Genomic DNA, 21,684 nt, shown 5'->3' with positions numbered 1-21,684 from the left:
TCCTTCCATTCCAATCGATTAAACGGCCCCAACGCCCCTCTGACAGAATCGGGGGAAAACCCACCAAATTTATTTTTATTTGTATTCTTCACAATTCCTGGTCAATCAGCCCCGGTAAGAGCCGCAGTTCCTGATTTGGCCACGGCTCCGTGTGTATATAAAAGTCACTCCCGGCAGGATGGGGTGGGCAGGGTCCTCCCGCCACTGCCTGCACTTACAAACGGTATAAAACAAACCCGAAACGGCCCCCCTCGAACCCCCACCAAACCCCCAAATCTCTGCTGCACAGGCAAGGCTGGGTCAGTGCGGTGTCTGGCGCGGCCGGCGCCGGCTCCTCTACGTCCTCGACAACCCACGGTTGTCCAAATCTTTCACCTGGGCAGTAAAAGAAGGTTCATTAGGTAGAATCCCGTATTTTTTTCCCAAACTGGGCAGGTTTTGGACTGGTTCTGGTGCCATACCTTGTATATTCGGACGAGCCAGTGCTCTGTGGTGTACGCCTCCTCCAGCACGTCCAGCTCAAAGTCCTTGTTGCCGATTTCAGCGTTCCTCACCCGGTCGTAGCCTGGAGGTCGCTCTAGGAGAGGGCAAAGCACAGGCAGTGCAGCTGCATCGCGCCCCAGAGGTGTCAGGGAGCAGCAGGGCCCCCCAAAAGCAGTGTGACGCCCTGGGGGTGACTCAGGGACTCACTGGCCTCAGTGTAGACCTGGCCGAAGCGGTAGTAGCACATCTTGTACATGAGGCAGTTGAGCAGCACCGGGGAGCCCTCGCGGTCCACCCGGAACTCCCCGGTGGGGGTGTAGTAGTCGTGCTCCTTGATGTGGCGCCCCGTGTCCGTGCTGCCCCCGATCCGCACCATCCACAGGAACTTGTTGATGTCTGCAAGGCAGAGAGTTGGGGGGGCAAAGAATGAGGGCTTGAGTTGATTTGGGGGGCCAAGAGTAAGGGCTTCAACTGGGGTGAAAGAACAAGAAGTTGGGATGAGGTAAAAGAAGGAATCGAGTTGAGCTGGAGGCCGGGAGGGAGGGCTGAGGTGATGTGGGGGGACCAAAAGCAAGGTTGAGTTGAGGGAGAGCTCCAGAGGCACATGCAGCTCCAGAGAGGAGCATCCTGGCCCTGTTCTCACTCCACAGCCCCAGGTGGAGGTGGGACTGCCAGCAGTGTCCCTGGCTGGGTCTGACCCAGCTCACAGCGGGATCTTACCGTCCGATGAGTACCCGGTGAGGCCCCCAAAGATGACCAGCACGTAGCTGACGTCCAGCTCCCTCATGATCTCATAGGCTTTCTCCTCCGTCGATGCCATGGCCTGGGGCAGACGTGGTGTCAGCCAGTGCTCACATGGTGCCCAGGAAGGCCTGGCCAAGGCAGCGGGGGAGGGAGGCACCCACCTGGCCGACGCGGGAGATGTGCGTGTTGTTCCAGGTGTTGTTGTCCACCAGGATGGTCCGGTTGGCCATGGCAGTGATCTGGTACCCGTAGTCCCACCAGGACATCACCTTGGCATCCTGCACCAAACCCCAGCCGTACATCAGCGCCTCAGTGGGCAATGTGGGGTGCCCGAGGCCCCAAACCCCCGTACCTCCGGCGTGTTGTGCCGCAGCCAGTAATAAGCTTCTCGGAAATCATCGAAGATGATCCTGCTGCCATCCCCACCACGGGCAGAGAGAACGATGGAGGGAGAGGAATAGGCCTCACTGGTCACCCAGGTGGAGTGGAAGGTGTAGGTGATCAAGAAGAACGCCATGACCAGGATCATGCCGCTGGCAACCTGCAGGAACAACCCAGGGTCTCAGCACTGGAGGGATGGGGCCACCAGGACCAGGTGTGTTCCTGAGCCAGCCTGGTGCTCACTTCATTTTTAATGGGGTAGGTGGAGTCTTGCTGCTTTTTGCTCTTCTTGTCTGGCCGGCTGATATCCAGGTTCTTCATGTAGGTGGACAACACCTGAGAGACCCCAATGCCGGACAGGATGCACATCACCGGAGCCAGCACCAGCATGAGACGCACCTACGGCAACAGCAGAACTGTTGGAGAAGGAATCCAGCAGAAATCCAAGAGAAGAGGGAACTGGATGCCATTCCTAACCCAACATCTCAAATTCAGTCTTAGGGTAAACCTGTGGCTGTTTTTTTTGGTGGGAAGCTGCCAAATCTCAGACATCCCCGAAGGAAATTCCCTGAGTGCTCACAATTGGCCCACACGGGAAACTGAGGTCACTTCAGCATTCTTAGGTGGAAGCAAGGATTGGCAGCTGTCTCCACACCAGAACTCAGTCACATTTAGTGTTCAGGAAGAATGAAAATGGGCTCATCAGCAGTTTTTTGTCACCAATCTCTGCTTGAAAATGCAGAGAATTTGTTTGAGATTGCACTGGGAGCTCAGGAACACTGACCAGGCAGCTCTGGCCACAGGGACATGAGAAACACCCAAACCACTGACTTTTGCAACTTCACCTTCCCTCACAGCAGAAAGGGGCAAAACAAAACCACATTTATGGAAAGGAGAAAAACCCTCAGAGTGAAAGAATCATCACTAAGTTCAGCAAACCAAACGAAACTGTTCTGAGCACTCGGTGGTGGTGCTGAACCTGCAGCCCTCACCATGACAGCTGAGAAGTACATGCTGGTCACACCGTACATGATGATGAAGATTCGGGCATCTGAGAGGTTGCTGAAGCAGTAGTAGAGACCAACTGTGAGGGGGGAGAAAAAGGGGTCAGGTTCAGCTCACAGATGAATAAAACCAGGCACAGAGTGACACAGAGGGACACAGCAGAGCCTGAAGAGGCAGGAAAACCCTCTGGTGACTAACTCAGGGTCTGGCAACTCACCTGGGAACATGAAAACAAGGAGCTGCAGGTCGAAGTAGTAGGAGGACCAAGTGGTGGGCTGGTGCTCAGACACAGAGGCGATGATGGGGATGTTGTTCTTGGCGTAGGAAGGGTCCAGCAGGGAATAGAAACGCCCAGTCCATGGGGAGATTTTCCCTAGGAAAGTGAGAAAACAAATCCTCTTTGGATCCAGCAGAGTAATGGGCAGTGTTGACATGCACTCTCCAAGGGAAGTACATCTGAGACTGAATGAGTGATCCCAGATCTTGTTTAGACTCTCTGTTACTCAAACCTGCCATTTTAGAAAGGAATTACAAGGCAATTTCACTCTAAAAATCTCCTCCCGGCCCAACCTCTATTTTTAGCATCTCTTTGCTACTACAGAGCAACAATCAGTATCTGCAGCACCAGCCTGGTGTCCCCGGAGTCTCTGCCCCTCCCATCTCACAGCTGCTGCTTAAATATTCCTTGTGAATGCACAGATTCAGGCAGGTCCCAACTCCCTGTTGAGGGGACTCACAGGCACTGGCACCACAGTAACACATTTGGAAGCAAGGAAAGAGGGAGAAACAGCCTTGCAATGGCTACCTGTGAGCATCAGCACAGCCCCCACGGAGAGGAGGACGAAGCCAACCAGGGAAATGACACTCCTGAAGAGGATTTCGAACTGCTGTGGGTTCAGCTTGCTCCGGAGGTAGTCCACAAAGGCATGGATCTGGCACAGGCCGAAGACTCCAAGGGCAGCCATGTGCTCCGAGGAGAGGACGGGCTGGGAGTGGGGCAGAGCGTGGTCAGATACAGAGAAACAGGAGCCTGGCTTTTTCCACAAATCCCTGCTTGGCACAATCTCTGCCAGTCACAGGAAAATTATCAAATGTTCCCTGCCTGTGATTGGCACAGCTGGCACGAGTCCTGTTCCTACATCCACTTTGATTCTGATAAGAATTGATATGGAAAATTAACTATTATGGATTCTCTTGCAAACATGAACTGGCCAGGCCTGTTTCCTGCCATACCAAGACACCCATGGCATGAGTGTTTCCTTCACCAAAACCAAAGATATTTTTGTGAAAGACAACTGGTGCTGGGAAGGTTATTAGGAACTTTGAAAGTCATCCACCACAGCCAAAGGCTCATTTTGACACAGGTGGCAAGGAATTGGCATAATGGAAGCTGGAACAAGAAGTCAGCACCCAATGACGAAGACAGGAAGTAAAATCAGGTGCTGTTCTGTCAGAACCCATCCCTGAGTCTGCAAACCCCCCTGGTGCCCACCTGGAAGCCAACAAAGGAGATCTGCATGGACAGGATGGTTCCCAAGCAGTAGACTGTGCAATAGGCTACATAGATCCTGTGGGAGAAGCGCCCAGTGAGCATCAGCACCAGCACGTGCAAGGGGATGAGGTTGATCAGGAAGACGTAGCCACCCCACGAGGAGACCTGCCAGACACAAACCAGACACACATCCACAAGTTCCAGGGCTGAACAGCTGCAGAGCTGAGGTGAAACACAAAGGTTTAGCTTTCCTAGGATCATGGGCAGGATTTTCACACAATAGCAATACCAGCTGTGATCTGCTCTATCTTAGGGCATCCTCACACCCCAGAAACATAGATTTTTCAACACCAGTAAAAAGACCTCACAAAACCCACTGGGATAAAGAACCCATTCCATTTCCACCTCCACAGCAGTTCTGGACACACAGACACAGGAACAGTACATCATGGCTTCCTGGTGAGTGCATCCAGAGGGATATCAGAGTCAGGTTTACCCCAGAGCTGGGAGAAGAGTTACTCACCATATAGAAATAGGCAAGGGCACACATGGCTGCCCAGTAGATGGAGCCAGTTTTGACAGCTTTGATCCACATGTAGTAGGTCAAGAGCATGCAGAATATGGCGATACCTGTGGAAGGACCCAGAGCTCTTAATGTCATCCCTGGGGCACTGCAGAGCACTCAAGCTATTAAAAACAGATTTGTAAGTGCTTATGCTGCTCCATCACACAAAGAGCCTGGGAAAAGCATTTGATATCTGGTTTCTAGATTGAAACACTGTGGAGATTGTGTCTAACAGCTCACGTGGCTTCTTCCAGCCACACCAGCTGGAAGAACTCCTACACAGCCCCCAAAAGCCCAGTAAAGCAACCTGGATCCTCCTCTGCCCCAGGCACTGGCAGTGAGATTGCTGCCTTTGCCAGTCCAAACATCACTGCTGGAACAGGGACAAAAGCACAGAGGAACCACACAGTAGCTCCAGTTCCAAGCAGAGTTTGGGAAAGTGACAAAACCCTTTTGGATTTGCAAACAAGGATAGTGGAGTAAATTCTCTGCAAGAGCTGGGAAACACTCTGTCTACTCCATGGCACCTCTGATCTCTGATGGGCTGGGTTTGTACAGCACAAACCCAGCAGGGATCACCAGGAAATGACAGAGCCTCTATTGTGCCCTGCAGCATCTTCCAGCACCCAACAGTTCTTAAAGGGTGACAAACTCACCTTCATTATCATAGGAACCAGCAACAGATCGAGAGATGTATCCAGGCACAACAGCGATCATGGCAGCAGCGAGGAGTCCTGCCCCTGCATCCTGGGAGAAACAGTCAGGAAAAAGACACAGGGATTTAGGGATTTTATTACTCAAAGGAATAAAAATTGCATGTGGAAACAAAGCTCTCAAACAGATCTCCCACTTCCCAGAAGGTCGGGGTTTGAGGAGTGTGGCGGTCACCTGCAAACCTCTGACCCAGCTGCTCTCCCAAACGGAAAACAGTCCTGTTCCTCTGGAAAGCCAAAGTCTGTGGGGCACACCCTGCTGGCCCCTGTACCTTGAGCTCTTTGGTGAGGTGGTAAGTCACAATGGTGGTGAAGGAGGAGAAGAGGGGAGCCAGGAACACGCAGACGTTGCGGATGTCGATGGTGATGTGGAAGAAGTGCAGCACGTGGTAAATCGCTGCTGATGTGATCATCAGGCCTGGGAATGGAAATGACACTGTTAGCAGGCTGCTCCAAAGACTTGCCAGGAGGGAGATGTTGCCCAGGATGCATCCTCTGTTCCAGCTGACCCTCACGGATGCAGTCCCCACCCAGATTTCCCCTTGCACCAGGTGCATTTCAGCTTGGCAAAAGCTTTACCTGGGTAAATGGTTCCCCCGATGATCCTGCCCAGGGGGTACCATGCTCGGTCATCAAACCAGTTGTGGAATTTGTAGAAGCCCTCCTCAGCCAGGAAGCGGGTGGTGCGGTAGTTGAAATACCTGTACAAGGTGAGACAGCACTGTGGGGGCTGCTCCTGTGTGTTACATGCACAGGAAACTGGCCCAGTTTCCTTCAACTGTCCCAAACCTCAGCTGCAAAGGTTCATTCCTCCTCCCAGTGGGCCTAACAGTGCATTTACAAAGGTGACAGTGGCCCTTGGGACACTGACACTAATTGTGCCAGGAGCTCTCCTTCCTGCTGTGCCCAATTGAGGATTAAATTGAGCCTGGCACCATTGCCTGAATTCCGTGTGCCCCAGAAGAGGAAAAGCCCAACAGGCCCGCAGGAAATGAGAGGATGACACTTACGGATCAAACTCATGGATGACACTTTCAAATCTTAAAACAGAAAAAAGTCTCGTGGAGAAAGCTGCAAACAGAGAGAAGGGGCAGAGTGAACACACAGAGCTCATGAGTTACCCTCAGTTTTCCTGCACCAGGAGCCATCCCTGAGGGCACAGACTTACACAGGACAGCTGCCATGGACAGGATGAGGAGCTTGAGCAGTGTGTCCTGCTTCTCATAGGAGAGCCGGAGAAAGCCCAACTTGGTCATTTTCACAACAAATGCAGGGCCTGAGGATCCCTGAGTGCCTGGACACAATCAGAAAGATATCAAAGAGCAACTCAGATCATGTTGTCTTTAAAGCCTTCATGAGTCTTAAGACTTTAAATCCCCCACTCTAGCCCAGCCTCTCCCCACAAACCCCTCACCTCCTGTCCTGATCTGAGCTGTCACCCCAAATCCTGGCTGGTTTTCCTTCCTTCACAGAGCCCAGAACTTCTCCGGGGCAGAGGACGCGCCTGCTTCTCTGTGCACAGAACAAAAGCCCAGTGTAAACTTGAGCAAAACCCCTGCCTTCCCTCTGGATGCTCTCTGCAGTTTAACCATCACCTGCAAGCAATGCACAAAAAATATAATCCATGGAAAATACAAGAAATGGGTGCTTTTTCTCACACACAGATCTGAATCACTCCTGGTTACTCCCACTTTGGATTACTTATGTCAAATATATACACCCCAGTAGTTTGTTAATGCAGACCAGGACAGTAAATCAGTTTTGCTCACACCAGACAATGAGACAATTCAACCTCCCTGGGGGGAGGAAAAGCCACAGAAATCCTGGGGTTGCACACCAAGGAAGTGAAACTCTTGCTGAAGAATCATAGCTTTAACATCTTTCTATCATGAAAACACTCAGACTTCTTCAAATCATTTCTTGTCCAATCAGTCAGGAAAACCTTTCCTGCTGCTCTGGGCAGGCTCAGACCCTCACAGGAGGGTAAATGTGCAGTTCAGGTCTCTGAGCTACAACATCAGGAAGGAACATTGGGACAGGCTGAGATTTAAAACCCAAACAAACTGGGCCTGGAAAAGGCTCCCTGTGCCCAAAAGTGATTCTGACTGGTGCACACTGGGCACTGCCCGGTACAGAAATAGCGTGCGGTGGTTATTTCCTGGATGCCCTGGGATCATGGAGCACAGCGCAGATGCCTCCGGGCACGAGTGGCTCTGCCCTGGGGTGCCCCGGGCGGGACCCTTCACCCCCCAGGAGCTCCCAGTGCCACAGAGCCCTCCCGACTCCCGGTGCTGCCCCCCACACCCCCCGGGCATCCCCAGGCTGCAGCCTCAGGGTCTCAGCCCACACGCCTGAGGACTCTTGAACCCCCCGGGCTCGCTCTCCCCACACGCCTGAGCACCCTCCAAGGCCCGGGCACCCCCTGACCCCGCAGCTCCCTCGCTCCGCAGACCCCGCACCACAGGTACCCCCCAGCCCGGGCACCCCTCCACCCCCAGGCCCGAGGATTCCCAGCTCCCCCAGCACCGGTCGGGTCCTGGTCCCGGTCCCGTCCCTCACCGCAGCCCCGCCGCCCCGTCCATCCGCCCCGCGCAGCCGCCCTGCCTCGGCCGCCGCCAGCCCGCGCGCCGCCCCCGCCCGCTCCCCATTGGTCAGCGCGCACGTCACTCCAAGTACGAACGCGCTCATTGGTCGAAGCGCTGAACACTCAATCGGGTGCGGGGCGGTGCATGAGGAGCACGGAGCGTTCTTATTGGCGGAGCGGGAGGTGGGCGGTGCCGGCGGGGAATGAGCCGTGACGTGTCCGTCCGGGTTGGCGGGGGCCGGGCGGGTCACGTGGGCGGAAGCGGAAGCGGGGCGGCCTGGCCACGTGGGCGGCGGAACCACTGCGGGGCGCGGGGGGAGCCCGGCCCGGGAGCACCGCGCGGATTAACGACAGCGGCAGGCGTAGAACGGCTGAGAATCGTGGTTTCTCCGTTTAATGTTTCAGTGTGAAAATACTAGAGAAAAGTTGATAAACCGGCCCGAAATATCCAAAGGGGTTTTTGAACGTCACCGGTTCCTTCCCCGACCCGACAGAAACGGTACATGCACGGGAGGGGGACGCTGTGCTCGACGGCAGCGGGAGCTCCCAGAAATGCCCGCCCCCCTCCCACGACCTGAGTTAGGGGAGATGGAGGGAGCGGGAAGGGGGACGAGGGCAGGGGGACACGGGGGAGACACGGGAGGGACACAACGGCAAAACGGGGTGACGGGGTTCCGACCCACTGGCCCGAGGCAGGGAGATGGCACGGGAAAGGCGTACAAAAGAGTCCACTATAAAACAAGCGCAGGGCACAACCCGGCTCCTGGAAACTCACAAAGGTGTTAAAAACCCAGATTTTTCCCCAAAAAAATTTCCAGGGGGAGACGCAGAACTGACAGTGACACCTCGTCAGGCTGGGTCCTGCCCGTCCCTGGACATCGGGGACGCAGAGAAGCCCGTGGGTGTCCCCCCTCCCCGGGGTCTGGGGCAGCTCAGTGCCCCGGAGCAGCCGCGTGTTTGGCAGGAGAGGGCGAAGAGGAGGAGGAGGAGGAGGGGGAGGAGGAAGCACCGCTCAGGGCGGACTGAAGGTAAACGGTCTTGTGAAAGAGTCTGTTGCTGAGGAAAACCACCAAGGAGAAGAGACGGAGCTGGAAGTGGCTGAAAGGGAAGAGAGTCCATCAGCTCCCGATGCCAGGAGCGCCTCCCTGGGGGAGGCTGGGGGTGTTGGACAAGGATCAGTGTGTGGGAATGAAGGATACTCACTAGGTTTTGCCGGGGGTCCTGGCTTCGTTGGCGCTGATGATGAAGAGAGGGAAAAGGATGGAAAAGAGGCAACCGCTGCAAGGGAAAAATACAATAGAATAAAGAGAGGGACACTTGGGTGGGTGTCAGGAGGAGGAGGGCCAGAGTGGCTTTCCCACCTGATGATGTAGGAGGACTGCATGGCCGTGAGAAATGCCAGTGGCAAGCCAAAGCCAAAGTAGTAGGGCCAGTTCCTCTCGATGTTGGACAACCGTTGGTGCATTTCGATTCCTGCAAAGAGGAAAATCCCGTGGAAATGAACCCATGGGGAGGAGACACCATCACTAGACAATCACAGAACCATTTAGGCTGGAGAAGACCTCCAATCACCTCCTTTGACCAATCCCCACCTTGTCAATAGATCAGAGCACTGAGTGCCACATCCAGTCATCTCCTGAACAGCTCCAGGGATGGCAACTACACCACCTTCCTGGGCAGCCCCTTTTAATGCCTAGCCACCCTTTCAGTCAAAAAATTCATCCTGATGTCCAACCTGAACCTCCTCAGCAGAGCTTGAGGCCATGTCCTCTCATCCTGTCCCTTTTTATGCAGGAGCACAGCCCAACCATTATCTAGGTGCCCTGTCAGGGAGTTGCAGAGAGTCTCCTCCAGGCTGAGCTCCCTCAGCTGCTCCTGGTGCTCCAGACCCTTCCCCAGCTCTGTATCCTTTGGACATGCTCCAGTCCCTCAATGTCCTTCTTGTGAGGGGCCCAGAACTCAAGCCCTCACCAGTGCCCAGCACAGGGGCATGGGCAATGCCCTGGAGCTGTGGCCACACTGGGGCTGGTACAGGCCAGGTACCACTGGCCTTACCAGCTGAGCACACTGCTGGCTCACATTTACCCTTCATTCCATATAAAAAATGATGGAAGATCAGCCTCTGACACCCCAGCTGGATGCTCCTTCAGTAGAGAAATGCTCAATGCAGTTAAATTCCCCCTTTCCATGCAGGGAGCCTCCTTCACCTTTGTTAAACCAGCGGTACTCGAAGCAGTAGAGCGAGTAGAGCAGCGACATGTGGAGCAGGCTGATCAGCTGCCCAATGAGGTCGATGGGGAACAGGCTCACAATCATTCCCTGGGATGGAAAAGGAGTGGATTGAGAGAGGGACACTCAGGATTTGGGGGAGGGCAGCACTTGAGCTGGTGGGGTGGTGGCTTGTCACACCTGGATGAGGAAAAGCGCCTGCAGCAGGAGGTTGAACAACATGTCAGCGATGATTTTGCTGACGCTGGGGAAGGGGTGAGGCTTCCTGCCCGACACTTCGAACGCCAGATCCGCGATGTCCTGCCAGCAGAGACAGGGCTTGAGGCAAATGGAACTCCAGAGCAATGGGGGCTTTGGGGAAATTAAACCCAAGATGATGCTACTGAGCTGCTTTCACCCACCAGGAATATGCCCAGAGCCCGTTTTGGGAAGGATTTCCTCTTGTGCCCCCACAGCACCTGGTCAAGCCCCGCTCAGTGAGGAAACTCCCCCTGTTGGCTCAAGGCAGGGCCCAGGTTCCTGTCACCTACCTGAAACCAGATGGCATTGACCACCTTACTGAGCACAAAGAGGGGCAGGACCCAGAGAGCACTGAAAATGGAGGTGAGGATGAACTCCAGCCAGGACCAGACGTCACCATGTAAGGAAGGGTCACCTTCAGAAGACAGACAGAGAAACACACGTGAGGAACTGGTGTAGGAACCTCCAAATGCTTCCTGGCACAGCCAACAGGGAGTTCCCCCTGACTCTAGTTCTCTAAATGTCTTTAAAAGCACATTCCTACCCACTTGATTTTTATTTAAACACAAAAATACACAGACAAATGTGTTTGAAATGGCAAGACCCTGGGCTGTCAGCAGGGTGATCCACCCCAGTTTTTCTGCTGGATGATTAACAATGGGATTGAAAGAAGAGGATGGAAAGAAGAGGAAAACGACACAAGGAGACAGAGGTGTGAGGAACAGCTCAGTGGGACAAAGACCCTGAACTCATCCCATGGGCTTCTGAGCAGCCTGGAACACCCCAAGGGGAAAGGCACCCACCGATGATCTGCGCCGTGACCGACTGAAGGACGGGGATGAACACTCGGTAGAACAAGAAGAGACTAAGCTGCAGGGAAAAACAAACAAGGGCTCTCAGTGAGGCACTGCACAGGCATTTTGTGTTCCTGTGGCCACAGATCCAAAGGCCTCTCCTCCCTCAGTGATCCACAAATACAAAGGACAAGGATTTCTGTTTAAATACAGCCACAACCTGCAGCTGAACACTTTAACATTTCCATGCCAATCCCTCATACTCTGCACCAGTGTAATGAGGAAATGAAGCCATTTATTTGGTTATTTGATTTATGAAGTGTTAGCTTCATTAAGGATCAGCCTCATGAACCAGGCATAAGAAGTCAGAGCAGAGGAAATAAATCCTTAAGACATCAATATCCAACTGGCAAAGCAGTATCCCAGGCTGCAGCAAAGCAGGAATTGAATATTGAAGTGGAGAGCAGCCTCAAAGACTTGGAAAAGCAGCTTGGGTTTCATGTGTGGGTCTCTTGAGTAAATCTGTGCTCCTGTATCCCATAAATGAATCCCTTAAAATACAGCATTGGGATGGGAACATGTGGTTCCCAGCAATTCCTGCTGCTGTGCTGATGGCTCACCACTCACAGCCTATGAGGACTGGAGCAGGACATGGGTTTTCACAAGGGTTTTCAAATCAAACCCATAATAAATAAGAAAAATCTCCACCTACCCAGAAGACGCCTCCGTTCCAGGCACAACACTGAAATATCCGGCTCACAATCCGGGGTTCACTGCAGGAGAGAGATGTGTTCATGACCCAGCACCTGGACAAATGTTCCCTCACAAGTGCCAACTGCTTCTGCCCCGTGTTTTGGACACCTTGGAAATGTCACCAAGAACCAGCTCAACACCAGCTGTGCACCTGATTTTATCCAAACACAGAAATCCTGGAAGGAATCCCTACACAGATTCACACCATGTCTCAGCCAGTGCAGTCTCCCCAAAACTTACATCAGGGAGACTCTTTCAGCTTTTATTAATTCCCAAAATCTGCACTGCAACTGAAGAAAAGCAAAGCTCTCTTCCAGATTTTTAAGCATGTATAGAGATCTCAGGCTTTGTTCTCTCCAAACTCTTGCCACAATAAAATTAGGAGATTTCAGGCATTTTTTGGTCTCTCTTCTTTTGTTTTTATCCCTTCCCCCCAAAAAGAGGTCTCAGAAGAGGCTGTTTCTGCTCAGGGTGGTTTTGGTGTCTCTGGACATGCAAGAGCAGCTCCATGGGACTCTGCATCACTTTCCCAGTCAGCTCTTGACATCAGAGTGATTTTGCTATAAAGAAGATCAGCAAAATTCAGCTGTTTATTTATATAAACAAAATGAAAAAGTTGTACTTTTCTTCAGAGGCAGCTGAGATGTGGAGCTGCAGAGACCCCTGAGGAGTATTGGTATCATGGGAGACCTTTCAGCCAGCCTCCCACCCAGCCAGTCATAGTAATTGGTAAATATGTCCCAGAATGTGCCCAAAACCACAGTGTGAAGTGCCAGCTCAGTGCCATCAGGGCAGCAGAGACATCCTGGCATGGTCTGGGAGTCAGACACAGGAACAGATGCTGCTTGCTCCTGAATGGGGAGGATTCTGGCATTTCCAGAACCACAGAGGTTCTGCAGCTCCAAACTTCACAAAACACAGCAGGGTTGAGGAAAAGGGACAATTGATCTGCCCCAACGTGGACATTGGATCCAAGCTGCTGTTTTTTTCCTGATCCCAGCAACAACAATGGATCTGAGATAGCACAAGGATTCAGGAGGAAAAGAAACTCATAAATCTGTGTTCTTTCAGTGGTAATTCAAACTGTTTATCAAACAACACCAAAGGTCTGACTGCTTATCTCACAGTAACAGCTCCAGCTCCATTACACAGTTATAAAGGAGTTTCATGCCACGTGCTTGCCATTTATTGGCTCTGACTACCAGAGGAGAAGGGAATTGCCCCATTTCTGAGCAGCCACACCCCATACTCACTTCTCTTGCTTCTTCTCTTCCATGTGAAACCTCCGCTGGGCGAGCGCGCTGTTGGCTCTCCTGCGCCTCTGCTCTTCCCTTTTCTGCTGGATCCGGGCGTCCAGCTTGGAGATGGTGCAGATGCCCCAGATGGAGTCCTTAATTCCCTGTGGACATGAGGAGAGAGGAGCAATGGGATATGGCTGAGCCAGGCCATCCAAACCCTCCTGGTGCCATGGCTGGTGTCGCTCTTTGGCTGCTTGGGCTCAGCTGGAGCAGCAGCACCACCTCTCTTCCATGGCCCAGTGACCTAAATCACTGCACATTCCAGCATCTCCAGGATCAGCAGTATTTTTTTTTTCTGTAAAGGTGTGATTTCTCTTCCAATCTACACTATTTAAAACCCTGGCAAAAATCAGACTCGGATCTCTCCCAGCCTTGCCTGGCAGGAAGCCCCTCATCCCTTGCCAGCTCTTTGAGGCCAATAAAATGGAATTACACCAATGTTTGGGATGTGCAAACTCTAACTGTATATTACAAGTTTAATGCTTATTCCTTTACAAATAAAAGCATCTGTCCTCATCCCAGAAAGTTTTTCCCACCAGCCACATCCAGGCAAGGTTGTTAATAAGAGAGTGCCCAGAAGTTTTCCCTTACTCCATGTTTGGAAGATTTGTAGAGCTGCCTCCTAAGACTTGGCTGGTCCAGAGAGGTTGTGGCTGTCCCTGGAAGTGTCCAAGGCCAGGCTGGATGGGAACTGGGATAGTGGAAGGTGTCCCTGCCCTTGGCAGGGATATGGAACAAGAAAGACTTAAAGGTCCCCTCCAACCCAAACGACTGTGGGATCTTGTTTAATTATTTCCAGCTCCAGGTGATGCCATAACCATCATCATCACAATTTCCCTTTAAAATAAAGATCATAGGGATGAACCAGGATGGTGTCACCACCTGTCAGTTGGGTTCATGGAGTTCCTGACCAAAGAGGATAAATTCCAATGCCAAATTCATGTCTGAAACAGCAGAGCTGGGCCTGACCCAGGCAGCTTTTCCAGCTGATGGTACAGGAACACCAGGAAATGACACAACTCCTCCTTTTAGGCTGTGGCCACAGGGCTTTGATCAAACCTTTGTCTGTTTTTTTCCAAACAGAGTTATTTCTGAGCATGAGCTATTGCTCAGTGTCACAGCATGAGTGGCTTTTAGCCTGTATTTAGCTCTGGATGAAGGAAGGCAGGGTGGGAGCAGTGAGGTGACACATACCTTATTGCTGGGGCAGAGCTGTTGTGGCTGCAGACATTCATCTATTACTGTTGTTATCCTCATTATTAAATTATACACAACATCACACATTGTATATTAAAATATATTCTAAAATTCGTGTGTTGTTATACACAGTCATTTTACAATTATTATTATTATTATTGAGATTTTTCATTAATTTGTGCCCAAAGGAAACCTATCAGAGGTTCAGCAGCACACACTGAGCCCTTTCCAACAGACACACCACACTGAAATACACCTGGAGACCCTTTTCCTTCCAATTCCCTGATGCCATGGGAAGGAGGGTGCTCCCAAAGTGCAGTCCCAGGAGCCAGAGCCTCACCCTGACGAGGTCATGAAGGAAGATTCTCACGCTGTCGGCCATCTCGACTCCAGCATCACCTCTGCTTCCCAAACTATCAACTACAGGGAGAGGGGGAGAGCCGGACCCAAGCCTCTCTCATCCTGGAGAGATGGGAAACGGATGGAGCCTGTGGAGAGAGAACACACAGGGCCATGGCAGAACTGCTCACATGGGCTGACCGGGAATTACAAGTTCAGTCACACCCCGGTGATTTCCAACAGGATTCCTGGCCCTCACTGGCTTCCCACTGGGCACAACCATCCTTCAACAGCCAGGGAATGGACCCAGCCTGTTCACATGTGTTAGCGAGCTCAGGGTGAGAGGAACAGCCCTTGTAAAGCACCAGAGAAATATAACCAGCATCTTATTCAAGGAAAAAAATAAACCAGTCGTGCTTTCCCACGAGTATGCAAACCTCTCATTCCTCCCAGGCAACTCTGGAGCAGGCTGGAGTCACAAACCCTGGCATGTCAGTGGTGCTGCTGCAGCCGCAGGACACAAACAATAAAAAATCATTTAAAAAAACACGTTTGTTTTGGTTATTCCGAATCAGACCCTGCCGGGATCTAAGCTGCAGAACCAGAGCTGGCGTGCAGATTTATTACCGAGTTAATCACAGGCAGCTTCCTCCTAAATATCCGAGTCATGGAACACCCTGAGGAGGAAGGCACCCACAGAAATCGGGGTGCAAAGGGGCTGACCTGGGGGTCTGCACCCCCTGACAGCTGAGGGGGTGACCCTCAGGTACCCGGGGAGGGGCAGAACCCCCTCGCAGCTGCCGGGGCTCTGGGTGACCCCGTAATTCGGGAGGCCCGAACTTTACCTAAGGGCTGTTCCCACAGCCTCCCCACACAGTGTCTCTGAAGGGGGACGGATCCCAAATGCCCTCAGGGCCGCCCGCGCAGTGCCCAGAATCCCCTCGCGGTTTGTTTCGCCGCGGGAGGCCCGCGGGTGGCTGGGGCACCCCCCGAGCGCCTCTCCGTGTGCCGCCCCCCGACCCCCGGTCCCCCCGCACTCACCGGGGCCGGGCCAGGGGCGCACGGCGGGACGGGCCCGGCTCACACGGCCCGGCCGCGCCCACCGCGCATGCGCCGCGCGCACCGCGCACACGCACTGCCGAGGCCCCGCCCACCGCCGCGAGCCACGCCCACTGTCAGGGCTCCCGCCCCCACCTGGACAGCGATCCTGCCCCACCGCGCATGCGCCAAACGCCCGTGTGACAGCCCCGCCCACCGCCGCGAGCCACGCCCACTGTCAGGGCTCCCGCCCCCGCCTGGACATCGACCCTGCCCACCGCGCATGCGCCAAACGCCCCAGCTACAGCCCCGCCCCACGGGTTGCTGCGCTTGCGCGCTGCTGCCGCCAGAGGGCGCCACATGCACGAGGGAGGGAATCGGGAACGGGGGGATAACGGTGGGATACTGGGAACACTGAAAGGACACTGGGAACTCTGGGGGGATACTGGGAACTCTGGGAGGATACTGGGAACACTGGGGGGATACTGGGGATACCGAGGAGAACGGGCATACTGGGGCAAAGGCACTGCGGGGATCTTGGGAACACTGAGGGGATACTGGGGATACTGGGAACACTGGGGGGATACTGGAGATACCGGGGGGAATGGGGAGAGTATGGGAACGCTGTAATGGTAATGGACATACTGCAGCTGGGGCAGGTAATGGGGGCCCTGAGGGGATAATGGGAACACTGGAGGTGGGGACACTGCAGGACAGTAGTGGGGATATCTGAGGGCATTGGATTTTAATGGAAGTACTGGGGGAAGGGGGGTTAGTGGGGACTCTGAGGGAATAACAGACGCTGGATCTGGAGGACAGGAATGTAAGGGGAGTACTGGGGCTGGAACACTGGATAATGGGAGCACTGGGAGAATGGGTGATGAGGATACTGGGACTAGGGGGGACTGGGGAGGCAATAGGTAACACGGTGGTATACCGGGGACACTGGGACTGCGGGTATGGGAACAATGGGGATACTGGGAGGGAATGGGGTGTAGTGGGGACACTGAAGTTGTAGAGGGTGTCAATGAGGACATTAGAACTGAGGGTACTGGGGAGGATACTGGTAGCACTGGTGAAGGGCGCATGGTAGGTGTGGACTCAGTTAATTCCCAGGTGTAAGAGTCGGTCCGAAGATTGCCTGATCTGCCTCACAATCATCGTCAGAGACTGAGACCCTGATACCTCCACCACTCACTTTGGGCAGGAGCTGCTGGGCCTGGCTAGGGTGGATGCTTGCTAATGGACTGTGTAGAGCTGTGTGCTGTACTATCACGGTACAATGGACTCGGGCAGGTATGGGGCTGGAACAGCCGTACTTTCTGCACCTGATTCTTGAAGCCATGGTCCTCTGAACACAATAGTCCATCAATTTCCCCACCTTTTGGCCAGTGGCCCCTTGCCTTGAAATGAACTATAAAATTATCACTCTCAGAAGAGACCGTGGAGACTTCTTTCTCCCCACGATGGGAAACATCGCCGGATGATCCGAGGACGTCCCATCTGTTGGTAGCTATTCCCCCTATTCTCTCTCTGTCTCCCTGTCTCTCTGGTCTCCCTGTCTGTCTCTCTCTCTCTGTCACCTTTTTATCTCTCTCCTTCTCACCGTTACCCCAAAACTGAATTGTTGGCCCTCAATAAACTGCTTTGCTGCTTGCTGCTGAACAAAACCTCAGTCTCTTGCTGTTGCCTTTGCACCCTGCAGTCAAACGAACCATCACAACCTCTGCTCAGGTTGTGCATACTGTGACACCAGGCACACTCATCATCCATCTATGCATCCATCCATCCATTTTATTTCTACAGGACACCACCTCTGGCCTGGGGAGGGAGTCCAAGGCTGTGCCTCGGTTTCCCCCCTCCCTGCCCCCATCAAACCACGCCGTGCTCCTGCAGCGGCTCCCCAGCCACCAGCCTGTCCCACCCCAGCCTCCGCAGATCCAGGGTCTCATACTGGCCCTTGATCACCAGCTCAGCCACGGCCCTGCCGGCGGCTGGTGCGTGTTGGAGCCCGTGGCCACTAAAACCCGTGGCAAAAAACATGTTTTCCACCTGGGGGTGCGGGCCCAGCACCGCATTCTGGTCAAAGGTGTTGTAGTCGTAGTATCCTGCCCAGGAACCCCTGACCTGCAGGGATTTGAAAGCTGGGACCCGCCGAGCCAGCCGGGGCCAGACCTGCTCCTGGAAATAATTGTGATCCACCGAGAGATCGCTGGGGTCCGGCTCTTCCTCCTGGGAAAGGATAAACTGGAGGTATCTGATAAAGAACAGGGGTTGAATGATCTGAGAGGACCCTGCAGGCTCACCTCAGGAGGGCTCATCCCGCCCAGGTAATTCCCAGCGAAGCCATCCCGACGGAAATAAGCACCAGAGGTGTCGACGAGGAAGGGGCAGGAGAGGCCAGGGCCATTGGGGCAGTGCCAGGTGAACACATACCTGGGGAGCCCCAGACAGAGCATGAGGGGTGCTCTCCTTGCCCCCCAATATGGTGTGGTGGGGCTGGATGTGGAGATGTTTGTACCCCCCCAAAAATAACATTGAGGGGTCATGTCTTTCCTAGACACAGTGGAGAGGCTGGGACTGTGGGCACTGGGGGAATAATTAAAGTATTGTGGGGTGTAATGGGATAATGGGGCTAGGAGCATGGGGGATTAATGGGGTATTAGGAATACTGTGGATACTGGAGCTGGGGGCACTGGGGGACTTTAGGTGACACTGAGGGGGATAATGGGGACATTGGGATTGGTGGTATGGGGACATAATGGTGACACTGGGGTTGAGGGCACTTGAGGAATAATGGGAGCTCCAGGATACAAGACCCCACTTCCAAACAAAAAACTGAGGAAGCTCACCATCCCCACCAGAAGTTGAAGGGTGCTGGGATGTGTCCCATTCTGTGATCCTCCCAAAATAGCACCCAGGGGTTCATCTCACTCCCTCATAGACAGAGGGGTCCCAGGATTACACCCCCCAAAATAGAAGTGCTGAGGGGCTCCCCCATGACACAGGAGTGGTGGGTGCTAAAGTACCCCCCCAAAATAGCACCAAGGGTATCACCACCCTGAAAAAGGAGGTGCTGACTCTGACCCCAGGAGCTGGCCCACAGCAGAGGGGGTGCTGCCAGGCTGTCCCTGCTGTGAGCCCCCCCAGTACCTCTTCCTGGGCTGGATGGGCAGTGAGGGCTTGCACAGCCCCTTGGGCAGCCCTTCTGCCTCCAGCAGCTTCCCAGCCCAGGCACCTGCAGCATTGACCACGATGGCACAGGCAACCGGCTGGTACTCCAGGCTGTCTGGCATGTAGATCTGGGAGGGCACAGACAGGGGGGTCACAGGTGCAGGGGGGTCACAGGCACTCCTGGGGAGCAGGGGATGGCACACACACACTCACGTGGACGTATTTGATGCGTGCAGATGACGGCGCTGGTGGCATCATGTAGTTGGCAGAGGCGACAAAAGCTGGGGGGTTTTGGGGTGAGGTGGGAGGTCCTGGGGGTGGCAGGGGGCAAACCTCGCTGTGCACCCCCATCCCTCACCTCGCACGTCCCCGGAGCAGCTCTGGACTCCCAGGGACGTGGCTTTGCGCCGGAAAGCGTTGAGGAGGGTCCAGGGGTCGAACCAGCCTTCATCCTCCAGACCTGGGCAGGGAAACATGGGGGGACACTACTGGGTGACCCCACCCAGTACATGCATTTTGGGGGAGCTGGACCTCCCCTTCCATAAATAAAGCAGGATAAAGGATGCATCAGGAGGATAAGGATGTTGAGAGGGATCTCCACTCCCTCCCCTACCCTCCCACGTACCATAGGACGCCACAGCCACATCCTCCGTGTTTATCCAGGGGAATTTCTCCTTCAGCTGGGTGGGGGACAGCAAGGCCACTTGCGCCCCTTCATCCCTGGGGATGGCCAGCATGTGGAGGACGGTCAGGATGACCCCCAGCCCCTGAAACCTCTCCCCAGGAGGGTCCCACGTGGGTCCCTCACCTCTGGAGCTGGACAGTGGCCTCCAGGGCAGCAGCGTTCTGGGGGGATGCGAGGAACAGGTACCCAGAGGGCTGGTACTGGATGTCGATGCGGGGCTCATTTGGCACCCCAAGGTACTCCTGTGAGGAGACAGGGGGACCAGAGTGAGAGGGTGTGGATTCCCCAGATTACCCCCGCCCGTACAACCGCACTTACGTTGATGTCACGGAGGAAGCTGGCAGAGAAACGGGACATTTGGATATTCTCTCGGAGGGAAAACTGCTGCCAGATCCCCCCCAGCGACAGCACCGTGGAGGCTCTGGAATACTGAAGGAGAGGACACCCCAAAATACAGGGGGTTCAGGGGGTCCCCAAGGCCATACCCTGCCCTGGGAAGGGGTGTCTCACCATGGGGTCTCGCTCCACCACGAGCACCTTCATTCCGTGCTGCCCCCGCCGGCCCTCCAGCACCTTCAGCCAGTATGCCACGGACCAGCCCAGCACGCCGCCCCCCACCACCACCACATCGGCCTCGTCGGGGGGCCGGGGGTCGGGGTGGGTCCCCGGGGGAATCCAGCCCCGCTCTCCTCTCCCCGAGGCTGGCAGCTGATCCCTCAGGGTCTGTGCCATGCGCTCCACTATCTGCCCCAGATCTGCCGGTGGAATGGGGGCTGCCGAGCCTGGGGGCACGGCTGGCAGCCCCCCGTGCACCACCCGGTACCCTCTGCATCCCTTGGAACCCCTCTAAGCCCCATCTAGGACATTCCCAGGGGTTCCTCAGACTCCCCCCAGGCCTCTCTGCGAACTCTCCAGGTCCTCCTGGCTCATCAGGAAAGCGCCCCCGGACCCTCTGTGAACCACCAGAACCACTCCCCAGCTCCCTGGAACCCCCACGAGTCCCTCCCGGTCCCCCAGTCCGCCCCAGGAATCACCCAAGACTTCCACCAGGTCCCTGCCACGATCCCCTTGGGACCTCCGGTCCCCACGGGGACCCCTCTCCAGTGTCCCCGGACCCTTTGAAACCCCTCAGTCCCCTCTGAGACCAATTCTCGCCCAACCCCTCCCACGCCCACCTTCATCTCCCGCAGTCACCAAGGATCACCCCCAGGCCCCTCTGGTACCCTCGCATAAACACCTGTAACCGGTCCAATGCCCCCCCCATTCCCCGGGACTCCCCATTCCCAGTGCCCCCCCATTCCCCGGGACTCCCCATTCCTTTGACCCCTTCCCCATTCCCAGTGCCCCCATTCCCCGGGACTCTCCATTCTCAGTGCCCCCCAATTCCCCAGGACTCCCCATTCCTTTGACCCCTTCCTCATTCCCAGTGCGTCCCCGTTCCCTGGGACTCCCCATTCCTTTGACCCTTTGACCCTTTATCCATTCCCAGTGCCCCCCCATTCCCTGTGCCCCCCCATTCCCAGCGCCCCCCCATTCCCTGGGTCTCCCTATTCCTTTGACCCCTTCCCCATTCCCAGCAATCCCGACCCCACCGTACATCCTCATATATCCCAGTAACCCCTCCATTCCCTGGGACACCCCAATTTACCTGACTCCCCCTCCCCATTCCCAGCGGTCCCCACCCCGACCCTCTCTCCATTTCTCCCGTGACCCCCCTCCCCCGTGTGCCCCAAATGCAGCGCCGTGGACCCCTCGGATCTCACCGCGGAAGAAATCGGAGCTGAGCGGAGCCGCGGTGCGGAGGGGGCGGCCCGGGACCCCTGCCGGGATCCCCCCCGGTTCCGGGGTTCCCCCCGGGGTCCCCCCCCCCAACCCCCCCCGTCCCGGCACGCGGAGCGCGCGCCGCCACCGCAGCATGGCCCCGCCCCTTTCCCCATGGCCCCGCCCCCTGGCCGGGCCTCCGCCCCGCC

At 55.0% G+C, this 21,684-nt stretch overlaps 3 protein-coding genes across 5 annotated transcripts; all 3 read right to left on the bottom strand.

Annotated features, from left to right (window-relative positions):
* Positions 1–40: 40 nt before the first annotated feature.
* Positions 41–7,998, bottom strand: STT3A (STT3 oligosaccharyltransferase complex catalytic subunit A). 3 transcript variants are annotated; one of them, XM_033081849.1, is made up of 19 exons: positions 7,943–7,998; positions 6,798–6,895; positions 6,552–6,677; positions 6,394–6,454; positions 5,963–6,084; positions 5,656–5,801; positions 5,327–5,417; positions 4,629–4,735; positions 4,106–4,270; positions 3,419–3,599; positions 2,831–2,986; positions 2,601–2,692; positions 1,852–2,007; positions 1,580–1,768; positions 1,389–1,505; positions 1,204–1,306; positions 691–879; positions 462–577; positions 41–375 (listed from the first exon to the last, which is right to left on the bottom strand). In XM_033081849.1, exons 3-19 carry the CDS (start codon positions 6,637–6,639, stop codon positions 337–339), a joined length of 2,118 nt encoding a protein of 705 aa, XP_032937740.1. In that variant the 5' UTR covers positions 6,640–6,677; positions 6,798–6,895; positions 7,943–7,998; the 3' UTR covers positions 41–336. The 3 variants fall into 3 exon arrangements, with proteins under 3 accessions (XP_032937740.1, XP_032937741.1, XP_032937742.1); XM_033081850.1 differs by having other exon boundaries at positions 6,798–6,978; positions 7,943–7,973; XM_033081851.1 differs by having other exon boundaries at positions 7,910–7,956.
* Positions 7,999–8,339: 341 nt separating this feature from the next.
* Positions 8,340–15,931, bottom strand: EI24 (EI24 autophagy associated transmembrane protein). Its single transcript, XM_033081859.2, has 11 exons — positions 15,859–15,931; positions 14,819–14,966; positions 13,237–13,382; positions 11,943–12,003; positions 11,240–11,306; positions 10,727–10,851; positions 10,377–10,496; positions 10,175–10,286; positions 9,329–9,440; positions 9,171–9,245; positions 8,340–9,065 (listed from the first exon to the last, which is right to left on the bottom strand). The coding sequence occupies exons 2-11, from the start codon at positions 14,858–14,860 to the stop codon at positions 8,900–8,902; spliced, it is 1,026 nt and encodes a 341-aa protein (XP_032937750.1). The 5' UTR covers positions 14,861–14,966; positions 15,859–15,931; the 3' UTR covers positions 8,340–8,899.
* A 1,704-nt stretch (positions 15,932–17,635) lies between these two features.
* FOXRED1 (FAD dependent oxidoreductase domain containing 1) lies at positions 17,636–21,582 on the bottom strand. The gene is made up of 10 exons (XM_033081880.2): positions 21,478–21,582; positions 20,225–20,469; positions 20,033–20,143; positions 19,838–19,956; positions 19,655–19,749; positions 19,388–19,489; positions 19,243–19,310; positions 19,009–19,157; positions 18,162–18,291; positions 17,636–18,087 (listed from the first exon to the last, which is right to left on the bottom strand). Exons 2-10 carry the CDS (start codon positions 20,444–20,446, stop codon positions 17,728–17,730), a joined length of 1,356 nt encoding a protein of 451 aa, XP_032937771.1. The 5' UTR covers positions 20,447–20,469; positions 21,478–21,582; the 3' UTR covers positions 17,636–17,727.
* Between the last annotated feature and the right edge of the window lie 102 nt (positions 21,583–21,684).

The sequence above is a fragment of the Catharus ustulatus genome, chromosome 28 (assembly GCF_009819885.2).
Source record: "Catharus ustulatus isolate bCatUst1 chromosome 28, bCatUst1.pri.v2, whole genome shotgun sequence".
In the NCBI taxonomy this organism is placed as follows: Eukaryota; Metazoa; Chordata; class Aves; order Passeriformes; family Turdidae; genus Catharus; species Catharus ustulatus.
Note: the sequence above shows the minus strand (reverse complement) of the source record. Positions and strands in the feature narration are given on the sequence as shown.